Below are 24,634 nucleotides of genomic sequence, written 5' to 3'. Positions count from 1 at the left end.
GAGAATTGAGCAACCTCGGCTTCATCCATAGCACAAAACTCCATAGGCAACATACATACCATGTTGATATCCATGTCTTCCTTTGGAGACGATTTTCCTTCGTCAACCGATTGTTTTTCTTTCTTCTCTACATCAATCGGTTTTGCCTTTTCTGTAGACTTAGGCCTCCACACCGGTGGTGGTCGCAACTCACTGAACCTTTTATCCCTTTGCTCTTCGGCCCTTTTCTCTCTTAGTTCTTGGGCCTGAAGACGTTGCAACCTTCTCTTTTGCGTAGCCGTCAAATCCTTAGGCATCCATCTAGGATTCGGCACTGTTCCAGGAGGTAAATAATGTCCTCTATTAACCTTACTTGAAGACGATGAAGTCCCCACATCGCCCTTCGCAGCCCTCTCATCAAACCGGCGCTGGAGCCCGGTCAGACCGGCTGTAGACCACCGGTCAAACCGGCCAGATGCCCCGGTCAGACCGACGTGTGGCGCGCGGTCAGACCGGTCTGAGGCGCCGGTCAGACCGTCATCAGGTCAGCGGTCAGACCGGCCTGATGGCCCGGTCAGACCGGCAACATGGCCACGGTCAGACCGGCTAGAAGGCCTGGTCAGACCGGCTGACTGCGAGGGGTTGGTACTGGCTTCGGATTTTTTGCTTGGAGACTTTCCAACTCCATCTCGAGAAGGTATAGGCACATCATGGGACCCTATTTTGATAGTAATCACCTCCGAAGTCCTTTCCTCCACCTTGGTGCGCTTTCCTTCCCTCTTTTCTTCATTAACCCGATTTTTACCATAAAATCAGCTTTTGTTTAACGAAGACAAACGCTCATGAATTGGCCTCCGTGGTCCTCCCCACCCTTGGTTGAATTGCATTGGAGGCATATGATTGTACATTGGCGGCGTTGCCCCCCATGGCATGAAGTAGGGATAAGGATAACCCGACGGCGGCATCGGATAGGGACCCCATGACATGTCTTGTGGATGATGATACGAAGGTGAATGCGACCGTCTTGGTGAATGACCAAATCGCTCCCTAGGAGGTGATCTTGGTCTTTTCCCTTTGTTGCGAATATTCTCACCACCTTGCTTCTCATACTTCTCCAAAAGCATATTGAATGTTACTTTGGTCTTCCTAGGAGCCTTAGAAGTTGAAGCTCCACCTTTATTCTCCTTCCAAACGCCAACCTCCGGCTTCTTTGGCACCATCATCTTAGGCCTTAGCTCACCAATGACCACTTCCTTTCCCTTAGTAGATTCGGCTTGCTCCGGCCAAATCAACACCTTCTTATCATTGAAATTAATTGTATTCACCGGAAAATGATCATGATCAAGCTTCCATCTTGGAGCCATTGGTGAATTTCAATCGTCCTTCATCTATGGCCGATTGAACCTGTCGTCGAAACACATTGCAATCATTAGTAGAGTGAGAAAGAGAATCATGCCACTTACAATATGCTCGACGTTTTAACTCTTCTTGTGATGGTATGACATGGCCTTTAGGTAATCTAATTTGTTTCTCTTGCAAAAGATAATCAAAAATCTTATCACACTTGGCCACATCAAAACTATATTTAACCTCACTTTGTCGATCTTTACGAGGAGTCGGCATTAGGTTAGAACAAACAAAAGGTTTATTTTTGTTAGTCCATGACCATTCGGCAACATAAATATCATGATCACCCTCCTCCTCACTATCACTAGCATCAGAGTAATCAACTACATTAACATTAGGCTTTTTGTCGAATGGTCTAGAAAATTTTTTATTATCCTTAACCCGGCTTTCTTGAGCCAGAGCCCTTTGCATGAGTTGACTAACATCAAGAAATTGTTGGCCATCTAGTTTTTCTCTAAGAGGAGCAACTAAACCATTAAAAGCAAGTCCGGCCAAATCTCTATCAGTTATATTCAAAGTATAACATTGGTTTCTAACATCTCTAAATCTCTTAATATAATCAACAACAGATTCATTATACTTTTGCTTAACCGATGTTAAATCACATAACCTAAGCTCAGTTTCTCCAGTATAGAAATAATCATGAATTTGTTCTTCTAATTGAGCCTAAGTATGAATAGAATTTGCCGGTAAAGAAGTAAACCATGTAAAAGCATTACTGGATAAAGATAAAGAAAACAAGCGCAATTTAAAAGTATCACCATTAGCCTCACCACATTGCGCTAAAAATTGACCTACATGCTCCCATGTGGTCTTACCATCCTCACCACTAAACTTGGCAAATTCAGGAACTCTATAATTTCTAGGAAACGGCACATTATCATAATAATCAGGATATGGCTTTTTGTAAGCTCTAGCACGATTCCTAGTTTCAATCCCGAATCTATTCCTCATAATATCACTAATCATATCCTCCATGTTATTAGGCCCTTGTGGATTTAATGGTGGGTTTGGTGGGCTAATAGGTTGGGTTTGTGGCGCAATATGATTATATTGGCCTTGCCTAGTATCGGGAGGATACCCTCTAGAAATATCATTATAAGCATTAGGAATATGTGGGGGAATTTGAGGATTAGTGGTGGCAGTAGATACAGGGGGATCAAATGTTCTAAAGTGATACAAATAACTAGCATTAGTCATTGGATCAATTCCCTGTATCGGGACGATTGCGCCGGTCTGACCGGCCTGAGGGTCGGTATGACTGGTGGGATAATACCCGGTCTGACCGGCCATCTGGCTGGTCGGACCGACGGGATAATACCCGGTCTGACCGGCCATCTGGCCAGTCGGACCGACGGCTGTGTCACGATCTGACCGGCCGTCTGGCCCGGTCGGACCGGCCGTGAACGCCGCCCCGTCGGTTTTAGACCCTATTGGATCTATAGGAGATTGATCAACAGTGGCATAGGCTTTATCTTTTAATGTATAATCATCCATAAGAGAACCTAGCCTATTCCTTAAAAAACCATCAACCTTTTCCATAAACATCATATCTAATCTATCTTTAAAATTAGCCATAGATGAATCTATTGTAGATGCAATTTGTTGGTTGATAGATTGCGATACCTCATCATTACTTACCACGTCGGGAGCGAGCTTGGGACGTGGCCCGGGCTTGATGATCACGCCTTGACGAGTCCTAGTAGTCAACCTCATCAACGCCTCCCGTGTGAGCTCGTTGATGTACTCTTCCACAGCTTTACGATCCTCTCCTTCAAAGTCATCCAATGTGACCGGTATCACATGAGATGGCTCTACCTCCGTCTTGGACGATGGCTTCGTCATGGCGAAGTCGAAGTCGAGTTGACGATGAACGGATCTGTCCCCAGCGGAGTCGCCAAAAATCGTGTTGGTAACTTTTTGTGACAAGTTGACAAGCACGATTGTAGCACCTTAAGTCTTGCAGTGATCCTAGAGTCGCCAACCACCTCGATCTAGCAAAGAGCTAAATCTAGATGGATTTTGATAACTAAACCGGCTAGCGGAGCCGATTTCTAGATAACTACCCATCTCGTGGGTAAAACGGAAGGTTTTCAGGACAAACCTACAAAGAGATGTCGCACTCTCGCAGCGGCGGCGGACGGTTTACGGCGCAAACCGACAAAGATGGACAAACTAAGAGGAAACTAAAAGCAATATGAAAAGAACGATTCGATTGATTGATTGTAGATTGATTTTTACAATGAACCGGCCTTATCCCTTATATAGGGGTTGGTCTTGCCCTCTATAGGCCCTCCTCCACGTCCAACTCGGGGTAGAAACCAAAGGAAACCCGAAACATGCCTTCCCGAGCAAGGAAACCTCGAAACCCGACGAAACAGGGTCGGACTCGGACCTGCCGGTCAGACCGGCCACATACCGCCGGTCTGACCGGCCCTCAACCGGCGGTCTGACCGCCCAACACATGGCGGTCAGACCGGCCCACTCGGAGGAAACCGGTAGATTTCCAAATTTTGGCAATCTTCCCTATTTTAATCCTATGTGCCAAATTTGGGTGTAAACAGGCATCCTCGATTCTCATATATCCCTTGTCGTCCTTTTCTCACTTTACCTTTCTCATTTGATCTCATGCCGTCCCCATCCACCCTCCCACGTCACCAATCTCTCGTCGCCATTCCTATCCTCCCATTTCACCTCATCGGTGATCGCTAACTGTTCGCGGAGGTCAACCTATGATGTCATCCATGTTGGCCACCATTGCAGATAAAGGAAGCACCGAAGTAGTCGGCAGTGGCAAGATTCATGGCAGTCGGGCATGACGGGGGCACTGGTAGTGACTACCCATGCCCGTGCCCACGAGGTAATTTATGTCCACGGGTATACCCGTTACTACATGACGAGCAAGGAGTACTTCCCATGCCCGTCACCCGCGGGCATGCCCGTTTACCCATCCAAAGATCAGTTCAAGGGTACAGTTGTACTGTTGTACCAAGTTTAATACAAGCATTACAACTTACAAGTTCATCACTAGCAATCAAATCACAAACAACAGATCAAAGTTAGGAAAGACTAGATCGAAAAAATAGATACCTAGATCTAGAGGAGAGAAGGGAAATAGAAGGGGAATACCTTGTTGATGCTTTCTCGGCGGCTCGGCGCCGTGGAGGCATGAGGCGGCGGCGGCACCTGGCTGGCGGGCGGCGGCTGTGGAGGATGCCGTCCCCTCACGACCGCGGTGACTGGCTGGCGGGCGGCGGCGACCGGAGGCAAGAGACGGCGGCTCCCGTCCCCTCACGGCGGCGGCAGCTGGCGGGCGGCGGCTGTGGAGGATGCCGTCCTCTCACGGCGGCGGCGACTGGCTGGCGCGGACTGCTGAGGCCCGAGGCGGCTGGGAGCCTAGGAGGAGGAGATGCGAAAGAAAATCGAAAGAAAGAGGCGGCTAGGACTGGGAGGAGGAGAGGCGGCTAGGAGGAGGAAAATTTTAGATGGTGGTTTTTATATTAAGTTGACTGAGGGCCCACATGTTAGTTGGTTTCGCGGGTAAACGGGCGAAGCGGGCATGGGTAATGACTACCCATGCCCATGCCCGTGTGCTCATTGGGTATAGGTTTTAACCCAATAAAAAACCTATGGATACTAAATGGAAAACACAGGTAAATGGGCAAAACTGCCATCCCTAGGCAAGAAGCACCAAAGTAGAAGCAGGTCAGTAGTCATTTTTGGCCGAAGGGTTGCGACAAGCACCAAGGTAGAGGCCTTCTGCGGTGCTGACTGCATTCGCCTTCGCGCTGTAGCCCACAGCCACGGCTCTGCTGCTCCTTCCCCTGCAGCATGGACCACCATCTGCGCATCTGGAAAGGCAGAGATTGTGCTAAAGACACATTTAACATCTTTAAACTAAATACTTTTAAAGTTATTGATAATCAAAGTTATAAAAGTTTGACTTTAACCTTATTCAAAACGTTATGAAATAAGAGGGAACAATTTGCTTGTCATTGAAGGTTTACCTTCAACGTTCAACCGTAGATAAGCAGCAGATTAGATTGGAGAAACGAGTTTTTTCAATGTACTGTCTGGTAGACTAGCTTAGCTTACACGGCAAACTGAACTAAAACTTCTTCCTTTTTTTTTTGTTTGGAAGATTAAGCATGTGGCTAGACATCCTTGAAGTACTGAATACTGATCAGACTTCACAAGGAGCTGCATGCGTATGGTTGATGCGACATAATGGTTGTCTCTCGAAGATCCATGGTCCATGGCGCCTAACTAGCTTATGATGTCATGCATTTACACCACTCTACACATCCTGATATGATATGTGAAAGTATCAATCTATTTCTCGCTTTTCTAATTGCTAGTAAAATATTGGGTCATGATGAGTGATAGTATAACCCTGATAAAAAAATAATGGAAAAATTGGAATCATGCCATTATAATTTTACAAAATTTGAGATATACCATCCTAACCCACATGTCATTGACTCATGTGGGTCCTACATGTCATTGAGATACCGATAGCATATCTCAAACTTTGCAAAATTATAATGGCATGGTTCCAAATTACCCTAAAATAAATGACTTAACATGTATGAGTCATCGTCATTATACGTGTCTGTCATTGTATTACCCTTTATCCTTCACTTATTTTCTATTGGTGCGTACCCTTTGTGTCTCATGGTCTTTTTTTTAGGTTTTTAAGGAATTAGTTTAAATTTTGTTTTTAAATTTATGTGAAAATCATTAAACATATATTCAGATGACCATGACTCATTATTGGTAGGAATGTGCATGTCTTTGTAGCAATTTTTTTTCTAAAATACATTAACAACTAATTGCTAGAAACAAAATTAATCACATGGATATACATTTTGAATATGGCCTAAATAGCTCAACTTAGCGAAAGGAACAAAGGGTTTTTTTCCTTCCTTTTTTTCCACTTCCACTTCTAGTAGCTTCATCTCTGCGAACCTTTTGAATTTGTTCTTTTACCATCCATCTATTTCAATGGTCCAAGATTCATTCACTCTCTTTTGTAAATCCAACCGTTAATATTTACCAAATGATGTGGCTCATTATCGGTCCACTTTGAATTTCACTTTTCACTGGTTAAGATGTGGCATACGCTACCTACTTCGCTCATCTGTAAGCTAGAAATACCACATCCATCATGGTGCCAAACTAGTACACATAATGGTTGTCTCTCGAATATATATATATATACACGTCGCATTAGGCAGAGACTAATAGATAGTTTAGAGATGTACTAGTACGCATGACTAGATAACCAGTTTCGCCAGTAGTAGCTAATCTACCTACTTCGTACATCTGTATGCTAGATATACCACATCCAACGCCTTAAGGCTAACGGATTTGATCTTAATTACTGAATGTGGCGGCGGCGGCGGCACACCCGCCCTCCCCTCGCCACCACTGCCTCCGCCGGCCCAAGTAGGAGGAGGAGGTAGGGAGTACCGGCGACGGCTCCGACAGGCACCGCATTCGTCCTCTCCCCGCCACCGCCGTCCCCACAAGTAAAGGAAGGATGAGGATGGGAGCACCGGCGGCGGCTCCGACGGACGGCCCTCACCTGTAGTGGCGCAGTAGCGCCGACGGGTGCGCGGAGGCGCATTGGGACAGCAGCCGCGGAGAGCGGGGGAGGAGGTGGGAGGTAGATGGATAAGGTTTGGGAGAAGAATATATATGTGGTCGTATTTCGAAAAAAACCTCGTATTTTTTATGTTTACAGCGTTACCTCTATAAGTGGAATTTTCTCTTCTTTGCGTTATATTTTTTTCTAAATACGAGGGTCTTTTTAAAAGAAACATATCAGCATGTTAGGCGGTGCAGGGACATGCGAATTATACACAAATCAGAGGACTTTTTTGAAAATTTCAAAAGGGGAGAAGACTGTGCATCAGGCGGTGCAGGGACATGTGCATCCTGCCGGCGATAGGTGCAAAGTAAGAAGACAAAGCAAACATGCGTGCTAACACGTTAGCAATGGAAAAGACTGAGATAGCATGCTGCATGCTGACAGGTATATCAAACAAGTAGAAAAAAAAAAGTAAAACACATCTGCCAAAGGAACCGGGGAACCGGCTACTCGAGGAGCTATAGCACTGAACACCCACGTGACAAATCATGGAAGCAGCAAAAAAAATTTACAAAAAACGGTGCAGTATGGAGCCCTACGAGGCTTGATTATGTTATTATGTAGCGGAAGGATTTGATCTTAATTACTGAATGTAGCGTACTATGTAGCGGAAATCGAATATTAGATGGTGTTGGCCTAACAAATAGTGGTGAACTGGTGGTACGGCACTATTATGCCAAATTTAGGGTCCAAGCCAAGTTTCACATCTCAAAACAGACACACATAACCGTACGAACAAGTCACCGACGAACACACATCACCTTAGGAGTAAAATTTATAGCCGCAGCCCGTGGCTCCAGACACTTTTAGTCAATGTGCATTGAATATGCAATAGCGATGGAAAACTTGCATTCTACTTAATGTTGCATTCCACCGGTCTATGCCCCCCAAAAACAAACTTGAATAAAAAAGGAAAAAAATTCCATACAGGTCCAATGTATAGAGAAGGTGAAATCTATTAACGGGGCAATGGCCAAAAAAGACCCAAAAGGGAAAGAAAAAAAATATTATGAACACCAAATAGTTGCTGTCTTCTAGCACTTCCTGCTACACCTCCCTGCACATCCTTCGCAGCAACCAGTCCTATAAAGCATCGTGGGCAGGCCGGTACTTTGTCAACAAATCTCATCAGTCTTCAGGGACCAACGCCGATGGTTGATGCAGGCAACAAATGAATCTAGTAGCAGGTTATGTAAGAGTCCGCGCACATTCCCCTCGCCTATTGCAACTCCGACGGTATCTGTACATTACTCCCTGAAATTTCTTGCACACAGGTGCAGGAGTGACTGATTAACCAAATCCGAAACCTTCATTCGCCTCATGAATAGCCAGTAGCAATCTCTCCTGGAGCTGCTCTTTCGATGTGTACTCAGGAAGGTCTAGTTGGTTAAAGCTGCAGTGAGCAAGGGCAGTAGAGTTGTCAGGACTGATCTCAAGTAAATAAAATAAAACAACATTATAGCTGGACAAAAAGGGTAACCACCAGCAGGATTTTGAACCCTTAATTGTGCCAAATGATTTTTTTTCTAGTGTCAAAAGTGAGTGCAGTGAAGATGGATTACCAAGTATGTGCTGAAGGCAGATGGTTGGTGCTTCCGTAGGCCTTGTGTATCTGGAATCGTTGTGGTCCAGATATTCCTTGGAGTGCACTGAAACCTTCCAGAGGTACCTACAGTAGTTTAACACAAAAGAATAAGAAACCAAATATAATACGCAAAAGATTATCATTAAAGAATTGAATGTGCCAGCCAATACTCAAATCATGCTGAATAACTCAGCTTATCACATGGGCGGGGTAAAAAAATTAGTGAGCTTTGAGGGAGAACACCAGACTAATCCTATCTTACTATAAAGTTATAGCCCACTAAGTCGTTCAACATGCAACTATGCCACATCATCACCCACGAGCAATAATTACATATTTAACTTCAACATTATCTACAATTTATTTAATTCTACAAATCAACATGCAAGCATATCCAATCATCACCCCTCACATTATTTGCACAATATTTTTACAAATCTATCATTTTTATAATATTAAACATATACTTATCAATATGTTTCACATCAAAGCGCAAATACCATTTGTTTGTTTCATGATAAGTATGGATAAACCCTAATGTTTCATTATTATTTTTTCCCTTTCACTTCTAGCTTGATTGTTGAAAAAAATATATTGAGAAATGTTTAGTAATTCCCGTAGCAAAGCGCGGGGAATCACCAAGTAAGATAGAATCATGTGGGCTAACGCTTCTAAATAAAAAATACTTCACAAGGCATCATCAGCAAAGTACCTTTGAGGTGCCAGTAACAAACTGAAGGAACCGGGCTTTGTCCTCCTTGCTGAACCCTTGGACAATCTCCCAGAACCACTGAATGACTGGAGAAGCTATGCTGTACCCAGAATATTCTGTATTTGCTTTTAGATCGTCCACTGAAAGCGAGAGATACAAAACAAGTTAATTAACTGTAAGATAAAAAAACAGATAATTAAACAGTCCTAAATCATGGGTGATACTCACAGTCAATGTCTGGGAGTCCACTGATTAGCAGTTCAAGTTCTTTGTCATTAAAGATTGATATCAGCTCCTCAGGAATGAGCTCATTAAATCCCTCCATAAAAGAGGTGATTTGAGGCCTAATAGCAGTGGTTAAACGATGTTCTGCAACCCGGTTCACATATTCATGCTTGTTCTCCTCGGTGACCTTGATGTTTCGGCCTCCAGGAATCAACTCATAATCAGTCACCTGCATAGATGGGTTCAGGACTAAGTTTCAAGCAAAGACAAGCAACAGCGAAAAGACAGACAAACACAGAGATAGGCTTATACCTCTGCCTTCTCATACAATATCCGCTTCTCTTCATCTGCATCCATGCTGAAGGAGAGGTCCAGAACATCGCTTATGTCATTCTGTACACAGAAATGAGAATACATTATTACACATCTAAAAAGACAACTGAAAATTACCACCTAATAATCAAGAAGCTGAATCAACCATTGTACTGGGAAAAAAATATTTACCTCAAGCATCCATTTCAAATTTTTATAGTATGCAGGATCAATAGCTTCAATGTCATGGTATGTAACCTTGACACCTAGTATGTGCTTGTAGAAAGATCTTGTAAAATGGACATCCAAAAGTTGGCCATCAAATAGAGCTTTACCAACCTGGAGGGACAACTTTTAGAACCAACAACAATTGCACAAAGCTGAAAGTGAAAAACAAGGAGCAATATCACTCACCACTCGCCCAACAAATTTGAAATATGAGAGGTGTTCAGTCTGATACACCGAGTTAGGGTTTGGTTGAAATGTCAAGTCATTTCCAACAGTTGTGAATAGAAGGGCACCCTTATCAAAAATCACTCGTGATAGCAGCTGATACCATTCCCTTGTTAGTCCACCAGCATCAATGCCTTCTTCACCTTGGAAATGAACAGTCAGTCTACCCTTCAAATCCTGTGGTGAACGCATCCTAAGCTGGTTATATGAATCCTCCAAAATATATGCCCGGCGCACAGAAATTCTAACAGGGCTATGATGATGATCATGCTGATGCTTAATTTTAGACCGGAAATATGCACGCTTGTTGTCAAATTCAATCAAGCGAGGGATTTTCAACATCAGAGAGAATGACTTCTCCAATAGCCCAGGGTTTTGGCGGATAAATGCGTTCAACAATCTTCTGTGTTTCTCTGAGAATTTAACAAACGCATTGTGCTTCTCATCAAGATTTGCATGGCTTCCAGATGATTTCTGCCCACCACTAGAAGTTGATGCATCCTCCATGTCAGATGTTGAAGCTTCTTGAATAGCATCAGGTTGCCCAGGGCGTAACTTCTCACATGTCACGAAAAATGATTCTATGTACGGTAATATGTTCTGAGTTCCGGCAGGCAATGGAGGTGCTACACCTGTTGTTAATGTGGCTGCATTTGCAGAAGCAGGACTTAGATTCGATGCGTATTCTGAAGAGCTCTCTATTTTGCTTATGCAATTACTCAGCTCCAACCATAATGCATCCAATGCAGTGTTAATTTCAGAAATCTGGGACAATGCATCAGAATGATCTTTTTCAGCAGGATGATCTGGATCCTTTTTCTCTTGCAGAGTGGTGACAAGAGAACTCAAAGCCTGCACAACTCTAAGAATTGCAGTGCCATTGGCTGATGATGTGCTAAGAAGAGCCTTTTCAGAATCCTCATACAAGTGAAGCTCCTTCATTGCACAAAGCGTCAAATTTTGCATTGAATGTGCAAGTTCATTTATGAAATGGCAACAGAAAAAAGGAGCAAGAGCTACAATCTTTTTCAGAACTTCTGCTACCAGGAGATACGCATTGTCTGACAACCTGAAAGACAAACACAAGCATTTCTTTTATTAGTCGTAACAGAAATAATAGCAGAAACAAATATATGAAAAAGTTACAGCTCTGCCATCTATGTTTCTAAAAGGAAACACAGATCACAAAGAACGAAACCAAGGACAAGAAAATGCTGATGCAACTAGCAGCCTAGTTTCTTATCATCTATTTGATGAAGACCTAAACAACATAACCAGAGAATAATCAAACTTAATCAAATCTGCAATGTAAGTTGAAACCCACCATATGCACAAGTACTAAAGAGAAGAGAAGTAATGTTGCAATAGCTGCATTTATGATTTCCTCAATGTGCTTACACTATGAAAGTAATAGAATTAAATAGGAGAAAAAAATGAATTATAAGCAATTCACCAAAATTGGGAAAGTTTATACCCATCATGTGCAAGCAGTGAACATAGCAGTCGAAGCTCTGCTTGGGGAAGACTCTGCAGAACTTTTTGCAGGCTACTTTCACCATCAACAGGAGGGAGTTTGCTGCTATCCTCAGCATTGGACTTCGATCCAGATGATCCAGCAGCATTCGCACCCTCTTGGGCATCTTGCGTTGCATTCTCAGGTCCAGATGGTTTTTCAGATGCTGCTTCCAGCTTAGCTTGTGTAATTTCATTCTCGGCATTGAGCATAACAACTTCGAGAAGGTTTAGTAGCTACACAAGTTCCAATGGTTAGGATAAAAATATGACTGGAAATTTTAATAAAGAGCCACAACAGAAAATAAAAAACAAGAAAGAATGTTAACCTGTTCAAGATGAGCTACGCTCCTCATATAAAGTGGCTGATTCAACAAGGTTAAAAGTAGGACAAGTGCATAAGCGTTCTGTTCACTGTCACCTTCCATAAGAACAGCCTTGCCACGCCTCTGATCAGATGTTTCAGCATGGCAAGTTGGGGGGCAAGGGAACTCAAGAAATAGCAAGAGTTTAGCCACATTTGGATGATTTCTTGCCAAGTATGTCAAAGTTTCAAGAACACGACGAGAAACTAATGGAGGCACGCCTATTAACCACAATAAAGAAAATCAATCAATATCAACTATAATTCTCAACAGGCAAATGTTAACCTAGATACCAAGAGCACCATTCAGCTAATTAAAAACACAGAAACAAGGGTAGTTAGGTTACCATCTGTCGATTGAGGGCGTGAGTACGTAATATTTGCATGGCACCCATATAGCCTAAATGGTGGCTCAGTTGCATCAATTGATTTCTTAGAAGAGCCCTGCAGATCAAGCATAAGCATGTCCACTAGAATTTGAACCAAGGACTTTCTGCTTTCCCTATGAGCACAAAGGTTCAAGAGAAGCCTCTGCAATTGACCTTTGTATAGAGGCTGTAAACAATGGGTAAAGTTAGTAGAAGATTTTTTTTCCAGAGAACTTTACACAGTTGAACACACAGAAGTTAATGGTATATTACCTGAACAACCCGGAGTAGCCTAATAAGAGCTTTAAGAGCATCCTTGTCAACAAGAGGAGATCCTTCCGTTTCAATTGGCTTGCTAGTTGGTTGTCGAGAAGAATCACCAGCATTTCTATCAAGACCTGAACCAATTATGTCACCACGTCGAGAGGACTCACCTCTCCTGCCCCTGGAGTTCATGCCAAAAAGGGAGCCACTGTGATACCGATGAGCAAATCTCTCCCTTAACATGTTTGCTTCAGCAACTAGTGCAGGCGTAAGTGTAGCCAGTAATGTATCTGGAGATGTTAAAAGCACCTGCAAAATAACTCAACCATAAGATCACATTATGACAAAGAAATGAAAAATGGGACTGGTACAGAACAAACTATATACCTCCTCCCGAATTTCTGAAGGGAATGTTGCGATAATTGAAACAGCATCCATTTCAACTGGTTGTCCTTCTAATTCCTGTGACTGCTGCAACCTTTGCGCACGTTGTTGAGCTAGAACTTCTTCACGTATATCAGGAGGAAGTGCAGCAAGGAATTCAGGATCAATATCCCCATCATTCTGAGGTTGTTCATTAGAAGTCTGGGTCACTTGATTTTGACGTGAAGAAAGAACTTCAGCCCGTAAATCCTCTGGAAGAGCCTCCAAAAATGTAGGATCAATTGAGTCAGTGTCAGCAGCTCTGTTAGGCTCCTGATCCCCTTCATCAGCATTCTGATCAGATTCTTGATTTTGATTTTGAGGAACCTCGCTGACACTCTCCAGAGATATATCTCTGCTGCTACCTAGCACAACACTTCCAGGTGGCCTCCTTGATCTTGAAGCTGCCTGCAAATCACCCAAAGGAAGCCTGTCTGAAGCTCCGTGGCGATCACCATCATCATGCCCTTCAACACTTCCTATCTCCACCTCTAAACTTCTAAGGCTTTCCCCTAAAGTAGCACCGCTACCACTGCTTGCCTGGCTGACTGCTTCCACATCACGTACTACAGCATCACTACGTTCATATTGCATCTCCGTGGCATGCTCACTTGCACCAGACACTTCTCTTTGAAGTGCATTGCTGGGAGGTGCAGGATCAGCACTTTCAGAACCATCTAACTCAGACCTTGCTGCCGGAGTAACTGCATTATCATTGTTTTCATTTTGTTCTGTTGGTGCATCTCCTCCTGCCTCAGTTTCTGATTGATGCAAATGTTGCTGATTAGATTGGTCATTTTCTTCAGCGCCACCAGCAGGTGTACTCTGCTCATCAGGTTGTTCAGGGGTGGGTCGTCTCAACTGAGAGACCAGCAGCTCCTCAATGCCTTCAGGTACTGCAGGAGCAGCTGATCCAGTGCGTTGGGGACTGTCATCTAGCCACATATTAAAACGGTGTCCACTCCGGCCACTTCGCAGGCTCCGGAAAATTGCATCCAAGCGGGAAGAACTATTATCATGATTCCGATCAGAGAAGGCCATCTCAACTAAATTTTCTGAAACAAACGGTAATTTGAATTAGTGATGTATGCCAGAATTGGTACCATCTAGGTATATCAGTAACATATTAGAAAGTCAAAAAAAAATAATCAGACAGTTGCTTACTAGTTTGCCAATGGATGATTACATGGAACAGAATCAACATGAACAGGGAAGGAAAGAAGGCATACCTTGTTGTCTTTGCTGTGGAAGGTGTAGCACCGAAGAAGGCTCCTCCAAGAGCGGGTGGTCAAAAACACCATGATCGCCTGCTCTCCCAAGAAGGTTATATATAGATGTACTACGACCTTGCCGTCTTGTTCCAAAAATGTCCAACGGCATTACACGCAGTGTATCCCCAGACAAATTGTTGCTTCCCCCAAACACCTCGATATGGTCAAACACATTAATTCCATTGATACCCTCTTCGAGGCGAAGAATGACTCCTTCCTCATCCTCATCCTCATCATCATCTTCTTCTAGCAGATCCTCGTCAAACTCCTCTTCATCCATCTCACGGTCCTCCTGATCTGTGTCAGGATGAGACATTTGATGGGCATCATCCTCCTCCAGGTTGTTGTTCTCTTCATCCTCATCCTCGTCTTCATCTTCATCAACCTCCTCACCATCATCGGCTGACATGTCCTCATCACTGTCCTCGTCATCATCAGCCATATCATCCTCTCTATTTCGTGGAATTTCAAATCTGATTTCCATTGTGGACTCATTTGGAGTTCCATCTTCAGCAATCTCGTGCATAAAGTCATCTTCACCATCACGAGCAAATCCTCCATCCAGATCACGGTCATGGTCCATCTCATCAGCCACTGAATCTGAACTTTGTGAAGTTTGAACAGCATTGAAAGCTTCCCTATGATCAGTAACCATCTCAGTGGGTTGAGTTGTGTCAAGAGCTTGGAATCTATTTGAAGACGGGTCTAGATTGCTCTGGTCAGACACAACCTTTGATGAGTTCTCCCCTTTGGCATTCAAATCTGCCGAATGAACATGTTCCTTTGTGACAACCTCAAGGGCCTTAACAATAGCAGTTACAATCTTTGCTGAATCAGGATGATCCAAATCTATAACTTGCAGTGTTTTTGATAAATACTGAACAAGACCAACTTCAACAAAAGTAACTGCAGATTCTGCTGACAAGGAGGAACCAGTTGGCGAACGGGCTGACAGAATATCATTAAGCAAATCAACATATGCATTCATCCTTAATATTGGGGGTTTGCAACCAGCAGGGGAGTCTGTGAAGTCAACAAATATGCTGCAGATTTCAGAAAAGATCCTTTTTCTACCTTCTGCAGACCGAATAGATGAAGCCACCAAGAATTGATTAGCCCTTGTTGCCAATTTGTACCTCCAATCTCCATCAGCTTTCCTCTCTTTCTTTTGCTTTGTAGAATGCGGAAGGAAATGCTGCAGTATATGACTGAAAACCCCACCACTGCTAATACCAATCCGGTTAGGACCACGTGCATTGCTCAAATCAGCATCATGTCGAAGAACAACTTGAATAGATGATGCATAAGTCAGAAGAACATCTGTTAGCAGCTTCAGAACAAATGCACTTTTAGCGAGAGATGCAGTAGCCTCTTGAATTGCATGCTTGGACTCTTCAGGTGTGACAGCAACAGCTTTACCTTTGCCTTTTGCTGAGCTGTCAATATCCATGTCTGTAGATGATGCAGTACTAGATTCACCATCAGGTCGATCTTCTGCTCTAGGAGGTGGAATGAAGGACATAACCAGATCTAGCAGATACTCAATAACAGTGACAAAGCTTTGTGGTGGTTTGCGATTAGATTTCACATTCTTTGTATTCAGATCAGTCTGCTTCCCTTGAGAACTTACAGGAGATCCTAAAGCCATGTCCCCTGATGTCATCTTTGTGGCTGCACCTGATGTTTTATCCTTATCAGCAGGCTTGTCCTTCTCTTTTTCCTTGTTCTTTTCTTTTTCACGATCCTTCAACAGAACAACATATGGTCTATCACCAACCATCTCAATCTGGCACACAGCTTGGGCAGCTTTCATAAATATCACTGGGTCTCTATATACAACAAACGCCAAGTTCTGGACAAAATTGCGCGGTGTAACCCTTGGATTTGCATGACGATTTGCAGCGGTGACAAGACTGTGGCGTATCTCTAATTCCATTGCTTGCTGAAGAGTGTGGGGATCTTCCAAAATATGACGAATGATTGTAGAAGCCACACTGTTGAATCCAGAAAACAAGCTACTTGTGGGCAAACTTAGCAATGCATGCAGACCACCAGACTCAAGAAAACAAATAGCAGCAGCATGAAGTTTAGTCAACGTGGCACATAACTGAAGAATAGCATGCATGGTAGCAGAAGGCAACTGCTTCTGAATGCATTTACAGCAAATCTTCAAAAGTTGCTTCTGGTCCTCCAAGTCCAATAACCCTGTGCTCGATGAAGCTTCTGAGTCCTTTTTCTTGCTATCATCAATCACCACTGATGTTTGTGTATTTGAATTATCCTTTTTAAGGACATCGAGTTCAGTAACATCTGGCAACTTTGGGTCCAACTGGAGCATCCTATCAATAGAAAGAAAGCATGAAGGAACCCAATTTGGAACATCACTTATCTCGCCTTGCCTCGGCTCCAACTCCCAGCTGCACAGCAGGTTCAAAGCAACCTTGACAAGACCAGCCTTTGAAGCAACTTCCCGAGCAGCAGTATCTCCATGGAGAATCAAAGCAAGGACATGAAAAAGAGCTGATAATGCAGTGCTCTTTAAAGGATCAGATGACATCAGACAATTTTTCAGGTGATCAATCAAATACGTAAGAACCTTTACTCGGTTTTGACCATCATTCTGTGAGCTCATAGTCAAAAGCATGTCCCGAACAGGGAAAGCTAATGATTCCTTTGTCTGAAGCAACCTAAGACATGAAGACAATACTTCATCTATGGGAGGCAGCTGAACAGTTTCTTCTTCAAGTTCAAGATCATTCGATTTGCCATCTTCCTCTTGTGCAGACGTATCAGAATTGCCTAAAGACATTGCAAGAGCTCGAGCAAGTTCGTCATCCTCTTGTGGTTCCTCTGGGTGTGAGAATAACCAATCAGTTGCAATTTCAACACTGTTCGTTCCAACTTGCCTGAGTGCTTCCTCAGCTCTGGCGCGAGAAAAGCCCATCTCTACAATCAGAGAAATTGCATTCTCATCAGGGGGTGGACCAGCCAAACGAGCACCAGTGTTGATAGCAGTGTTTTTCACTTCAACCCCAGAGTAAACATGCCTCATGATAGATGTGACTGAACTAATTAACTCAACATTACATTCTGGAAACTGAGGATGGGTCCAGATGGGAAGAACAGTCTTCAGAACTCTTGACTGAAGCAGCTTCATGAACTTCTCTGCATCTTGGGGAAACCTGATATTTCCACTAAAAATAGGCTGCTCAAGTAATTGTCTTGTTGAGGAAGAAAGAATAAACGATGATGTTACTAGATGGTCCAGAATTGCACCATAGCTGGAGAGTGGACCATATATCCATGACGAATCTGTCTCCCTGTCTTCCTTAACACTTTTACTGTCTGTCTCCATAGGCGATGACGGAAGCCTGTTCATAGAAAAGAGCAACTCACTGGTAGCTTCAAATGTGGTTAAAATAGCCTGAATAACACCACGGCAATAAAATGAATTCAGCATGATTGGGTTGCACGATTCCGGCCTGTCCAACAATATACCATCAATGAACTCAACCACCTTCCCAAGGTATCGGCATTTTGTGGAAACAGTAGTCTCTCTTTCAGAACTGATTGTGTGCCCCTCAAAATTGAGGTGCTCCAACACAATAGAAGCAATATTGCTAGCAACAGATACAATAGATGCAGATAAATTCACAGGGCTGTTCTCCCGACGAGATGTAAGAAGCATTGCTTTCCCAAGCTCCATGAAAAGATGATTGATATGGTAAGACAGTGACCTCATCATGTCACAGCAGGAAGAATGCTCAGATCTTTTCTTGTCCTCTTCTGATTTTGTGCTAGCACTTGCATCAGATGAACTGGGAGGCTGGTCTTGAGAAGAACTTGAGGGCAACCCTGCACTAGGATACCTCTGAGAGTCACCAGCTGCACGGCCAATATCACGGTAGATATTAATGAGGTCAGACACCTGTGATTCAATATTCCACCCAGAGCCCCTTCGCCTCAAAAGAGGATCAAGATATTGCCTAAAGGATGTGTATCTGCTATCATCAACATCCCCCACAGCTGCGTCTTGCTGGGAGTCATTTGCTAAAGGAGAACTTGTTTCAGGCTCAACTTTCTTTTCTTCAAAAAGTGAAATTTGCCAAAGCACTTCTCGGTGTACTCGTCCAATATCTTCCAGGACATCCCTACTGCTATCTCCAAATTCTGAGAGTAGAGCATTCATCCAGCGATTATCTTTGGATGCCGCAAGGAAGAGTAAGAACTCAACAACAAAAAGAGATGGAATTGCTCCTTTTTCTAACTTTGCCACTTCACCAGAGCTTGCAACTGTATCAAGTTCCTGCAAGGCATTCTTTAAATGCTCCTTTAAGGAAGAGCAAAATGCACGTGCAAGTGGAGTAGAGTGATGCTGAGTAAAGCCCTTGAATACCATGGTGCTATGCAAAGCAATCGGCATTCCTCCAGATGATTGGGTAATGCTAGGTCGCAACAGGAGTGTCAAAAGTGCTTGCAGGCCTCCTTTCTCCACAAATAACCGGCAGGTTTCGGAGTTCTCCATTGTCCGATGAACCAATACCATCACATGGAAAATGCTCAAATGAGAAAACTGTTCATCATTAGTGCCATCCTCACTGGAATCCATAGCACTTACCAAATCACGTCCTTCCGCGTCAGTTTCCATTTCTGTTCTTTCATCAGAACTGGCCGCTGGTTCATTGCTCTTATCTTCACGAGGTGAAGAAAGTTTATTAATTATTTCAATAATGATGTCAACCCCAGTGCTTCTTAGGGACTGCACGTGACGTAGAAGCTCTTCCACTGCATTAGCTAATAGGACAACACCTTCATTCATTGGTATCAAGTACTTCCTGCTGGTGAATGTGTCAACAAGAAAACGCAGAGCTGAAGTTTCCCTGACAGCCTCAAGTCCTTGGTTATTAAGGCATATTGCACCCAGACCATTAGGCACACAGATGAGAGCTTTACAAGATGGTATTACCCCAGCACTCACTGACGATAGAAAAGCATCTGGAAGACCAAGTTCCTTCAAAGAAGGAAAGCATGTTGGATCCTTGTGAATTATCTCACTCATAACAGTAACTGCTGAGAAATAAATGTCACCACCAAACTTGTCAACATTCTGAAATATAAGGGAAAGCGAGATGGGCAAAGAATTATCATTTGAGCTTTGTGAACGAGCAGGATTTGCAGGAGAATATGTAGCAGACCCCAATGCCTTTAGCAGCGCCTTAATCAATCGCTTCTGAGAGTAGAGATGATCCTCTTCTGATTTCAATGCATCACTTGTAACCATTGAATTATGACTGTCAACACCAATAACACGCTGCACCTCCACGTGCAACCTCTGAGACAAAAGTTCTACACCACCCAAATCTTTAAATAGAGAAACAGCAGGGCTGCTGTACTCCATCAACTTTTGAAGAGTTTTCACTGCCAGACAGACAAGATGCATGTGTGAAGGATCATTATCTTGCAAAAGGGGCAAGAGCGGGGGAACCATCCCTGAACCTCTAACAGTGGTCCCAGAACTCGAAGAAGATAGCACATGGAGCAGAAAAAACTGCAGAAGGGCATCAACAATTAATGGAGATGATGTATCATTAGGGCTACTGAGTGATGATATAGCTTTTTGCAAAACACTGAGCAAGACCATGCGGTTTCCACCAGCAGATATGATACTTGAGCCACTAAGTATCCGAGCTCGTTCATGAGATGATGCATACGCTGCTAACTGTGCTCCCAGTGCAAGCATAGCCAGCGCTCGTATGGGTCCAGGAACAAATTCCTCTGATCGGACAAGTCTGATTAACTCATTTATGTACTCTGGCTCATTTGTAAAGAAAGATGTGAGTTCATCATGGGCATCGCTGGATTGCACAAGAACAATGAAAGCAAGAAGACTTATGCGGCTATATAGCCTACATGTCCGTGGCGAATTAAAGGCATGGGCATATCTTATCCTTGTAAACAAGGAAAATCTGTGCTCTGAAGGCACATTAAACTTATCAACACATTGCTTCAATATGCTCAAGTCATCCTCCTTCTGAAGGTGCAAGTCTGGGATATGTATCACACACAGATTAGATGGCTTAGCCTTGTCACTGGATTGGTCAGGATCTTGGGCAGGTGCCAAATTATATTCAAAATGAAGAGTTGAACCGAGACGGTGCTGCGTGCCATCGTATTTGTTCTCCATGTCTGCTGGGAATAAGCACAAACCCTCCTGCTGGTTTCTTTCATTTGCCACAACACAAGAATATAAGCCCAAACCTTCCTCCTTGCTACCCCATCCTTGTGCCAATGATAGAAGATGACTGTTTATAGCTCCACAATTTATGAGCTTTCCGTTCATATGCAACTTCGAAGGATTTATTTTAACCAATGCAGCAAGTGTCTCTAAAGCAGCCACAACTATCTCAGGATCTGATGATGCCAGCAGAAGCCTAAAATGCTGATAGAAGGAGATAGCAAATTAAAACATATAAATAAGCATGGGCTCTTGCATCTAATATTTGGAAAATCAAGTTAAAGAACATTAAAACCAGATTACCTCAAGACCAGCAAACGATGTTTTGTTCTGGCAATTTTCCAAAACAATCTGCATTACTCTCAAAATCTGCAGGATGGTATTTTTAGGCAAAGGATCACCCTCAGCCATATCATCAGATAAAAGAAGATCCTTCCTCGAAGAAATTTGTGTCTTGAAATATGTATCAAAATGCATAAAAAGAGGCTTCCAATGGTGGAAATTTCCCTGTGGCCACATATTTGAAGTAAGAAACTACAGGAAAGTAAGGATGTGAAAAAGTCATGTAAGAGCTTCTCTAATAAAGAAGTCACCTTATTGAACTCCCAACGGAAGCCTGACAATGGTATAGCAATGTCATGTAGTGGAATACTGATTACACGATCAATAAATGCTTTAACTTTTGCTGGCTGCAAACACAAAAAAAATGATTGATCAATCATGTTGGCTGGTGTTGCAAGAAACAGAATAAACTTTCAGAGAACAGCAAGCATACTAAAATGGTACAAATGATTGCCCTTATGCAACATGTAACCACTTTATCTTTAAATATAATGCACTTATTTATTCAAAGAATATGATTGTCTACTAAATGCAACACAACCCGTACATTGATAATCCAATCAACATAGTTAGCTGTATGCCATATCTCCTTGAAAAGGTGAACAGACCAATAGTTTGTCTAAGTAGTTACCAAACAAGTCATCAGAGATAAAGCATCCAAATCCACTTCATATTCTACCTGGTGCAAGGTTCCTAACACTCGTCTATCTTCCTTAAAATCTCAAAAGCAAATACTATTATTGTTAAGAGATTAAAATTCAAAGCTCATGAATGAATCTGTGAATTATAAATATATCTTCCAATTAAATTCTCATTGTTATATATTTAGACCCACAGATCAGGCAAAATGTTGAGACATTCAACCAGTATTGTGCAAAACAAACTTAGATGTAATTAAAATAACTGTAAAGACCAAATGTATATCATCCACAAAACCACATGTCTCAACTCTTGAGCTGTAATATCAAGTGAACTAAATCAATGCATCAATCTTGAGGCTACTATCCAACGTCATATATTTATGTAGTAAGCCATTATCCAAAACATGATACAGGATTGGTCAACATAAGTGCAGTTGTGCACAGAAATAAAAATACGTAAAAAAGGATTAAAAAGCTATAGCAATAACAGAATGAAAAAATAACATTATAAAATGGCCAGTACAAGTCCATAAGTACTGATCATGGGCACCTAAGCATCAATGATAACATAGTAATTTGCTAGATGTGGCATTCTGTATTGACTCGTATGTTTTGCAGAAGGAATTACAAGTGCAAGAAAGTCTGAACTAATAAATGTCCAATGGGACACCGTAGTAATAACAAGATAATACAAATGTAATGGGGATACCTAAGCGGCTAAGCCTAAAAGATTACGGCTGCAGCGGCAACTAAGCATTGAGGGGCATAGACATGCTTAAACAAGGTAACAGAATAACACGAGCATGTATCCCTACTACAATATAGTACAATAACAGCACAAGCAAGATAACCAGAAACTTCAAACCGGTGTCTCTTCTACCCCTGACCAAGGAAACCCAAATTTGAGATGGCCTAAAGCAGTAACAACTACCCTGCACACCACACCACTGGTCCCCATGCTCAACACCGATCATAAACGGAGCAAACTCCTTACGGCCTAACTACCTCACCCCAACAGCACGCCACATCAACACAGGCAGCCGATCAAAACCCTAGAGGAAGCACCTAGGGAGGATTCGATCCTACATACCATCTCAACTTCGCATCTACAACCCCTCAACCCCGACGATCAAAACCCTAGGGCGAGGAAACAGGGGAACGGCGCGAGGGACTCACCGGCTCGGACTCCACCTTGATCGACGGCGACACGGCGCGGCTCCCGGACAGGATCTGCTGCAGCCGGAGCGGGAAGCTGGCCCGGTGCGCCGCCATGGCCGCCGCCGCCGCCATCTCCGATCGGGACCCCTCAACTGCACCGCACCTGCACCAGAAACCACAAACAGGTTAGACCGCCCCCAAAGCCCCCCACACCCCCAAATCATCCACCCTCAAAAGTCCCCCGAAAACCCTAGGGGGGAGGGCCCCCGATCGCGGCGGGAAGCGGCGGGGAGCGGCGCGGCGGGTTACCTCTAGGGTTTCGTGCCGACGAGGCAGACACATCGGCCGCCGGGGAAGACGGGCGCGCGGCGCGGCGGGACTCGGAGGCGGCGGAGAGGAGAGAAGTCGAGAGGGGAGAGAGAGAGAGAGAGAAGGGTTGCGGTGTGGGGAGGAAACTTGGGGAGGGAGGAGGGGTCGCTGCTTTTGTGAAGGGAGGTGGGAGGGAGGAGGCGGCGCAGCGCACGGTAGGTCACGGGCGCGGCGCGTGACGGGCTCGGGTCGGTTTGGGTTTCTTGCTAGCTAATTAAGCCCTTTGCTTTCGTCAGGGAAGGGCCTTCTCGGCGTCCCGTTTGGGTTCAAGACCTTTCTGTTCCAGTGCCGGGCCGGTTAACAATTGGGTAAGCCAATCCTTTATGCGTACTACTTCCGTTAAAAAAAACTTAACCTACAAATAAATGTGTGATCCTAACAAATCTGATAGCTCTTTATCCAAATTTATTGTATCAGAAGGAGTCACATCTTCTCCTAGATTAAGTATTTTTGGGACGGATGGAGTAACTAATGGATAGTGATTTCATCAGCAAGTATGATGTGACTTAAAGAACAAATATAAGGGTTTTGTTCTAGGAAGTTTCTAGCGGCTACTCTCCAAAACAGTCCAGATTCGATTTTGAGAATATGTAGCTATATATTCTAGATTCTTTTTTGCCGGGACGGCCAAAGGTAGGCCGGCCAATTTTATTAAGATTGAGGGAAATAAAGTTTTAATTACAACGACATGAAGGATGTCGCGCCGGTCTCAAGCAAACTCAAGCCCGGAAAGAAAAGGAAAAAATGGGGCAGGTCCCGCCTCTAATCGGGATTACTCGCTAGCCTGGGAGAAAATCCCTGCTGCCCTCCAAATTGCGATTTCCTCGTTGATGTCATCCGCTAGCCGGTCAACCGACTTGGCGATGTGTTGAAAGATCCTTGTATTTCGCTCTTTCCAGATAAGCCAACAAATTAGCATTAACAGACTATCGAAATCCGTCCTATACGTGTTCTGAAAACGCCGTCTTGTCGCGATCCACCAATCTGCAAGCGGCATGCCATCTTCCGCAGGGATTGCAATGTTAATGTTGCACCAACGTCTCAGCTTGCGCCAAACCGCCGCCGTATAATCACAGGACACAAGCAAATAATGGCAGTCTTCGTTCTCGTGTTGGCATAGGGAGCAAATGGCGTCATGCGGCCAGTTTCTCTTTGCCAGGTTGTCCGCCGTGAGACAGCGGCCCTTGAGTGCAATCCACATGAAGAAGCGAACACGCGACGGCACCCTGGAGTGCCACAGCGTGTCCCCGTAGGAACAGTCCTCTGTCGCTATGAAAAATAGATCATACGCCGAGGCCACTGAGAAATTACCATCAACAGTCAACTTCCATTTGATCGTTTTAGCCATCTGCTGCAGTGAC

General features: G+C 43.7%; 1 protein-coding gene across 1 annotated transcript; it reads right to left on the bottom strand.

The window, feature by feature from the left end:
• Nucleotides 1-7,788: 7,788 nt before the first annotated feature.
• LOC4352108 (E3 ubiquitin-protein ligase UPL2) lies at nt 7,789-23,362 on the bottom strand. Its single transcript, XM_015763919.3, has 17 exons — nt 23,214-23,362; nt 22,923-23,067; nt 21,357-21,452; nt 21,067-21,270; nt 14,487-20,967; nt 13,222-14,312; nt 12,844-13,143; nt 12,550-12,757; nt 12,168-12,424; nt 11,801-12,075; nt 10,288-11,395; nt 10,066-10,212; nt 9,874-9,954; nt 9,565-9,790; nt 9,337-9,476; nt 8,602-8,708; nt 7,789-8,432 (listed from the first exon to the last, which is right to left on the bottom strand). The coding sequence occupies exons 2-17, from the start codon at nt 23,034-23,036 to the stop codon at nt 8,330-8,332; spliced, it is 10,938 nt and encodes a 3,645-aa protein (XP_015619405.1). The 5' UTR covers nt 23,037-23,067; nt 23,214-23,362; the 3' UTR covers nt 7,789-8,329.
• Nucleotides 23,363-24,634: the final 1,272 nt, after the last annotated feature.

The sequence above is a fragment of the Oryza sativa genome, chromosome 12 (assembly GCF_034140825.1).
Source record: "Oryza sativa Japonica Group chromosome 12, ASM3414082v1".
Classification (NCBI taxonomy): Eukaryota; Viridiplantae; Streptophyta; class Magnoliopsida; order Poales; family Poaceae; genus Oryza; species Oryza sativa.
Note: the sequence above shows the minus strand (reverse complement) of the source record. Positions and strands in the feature narration are given on the sequence as shown.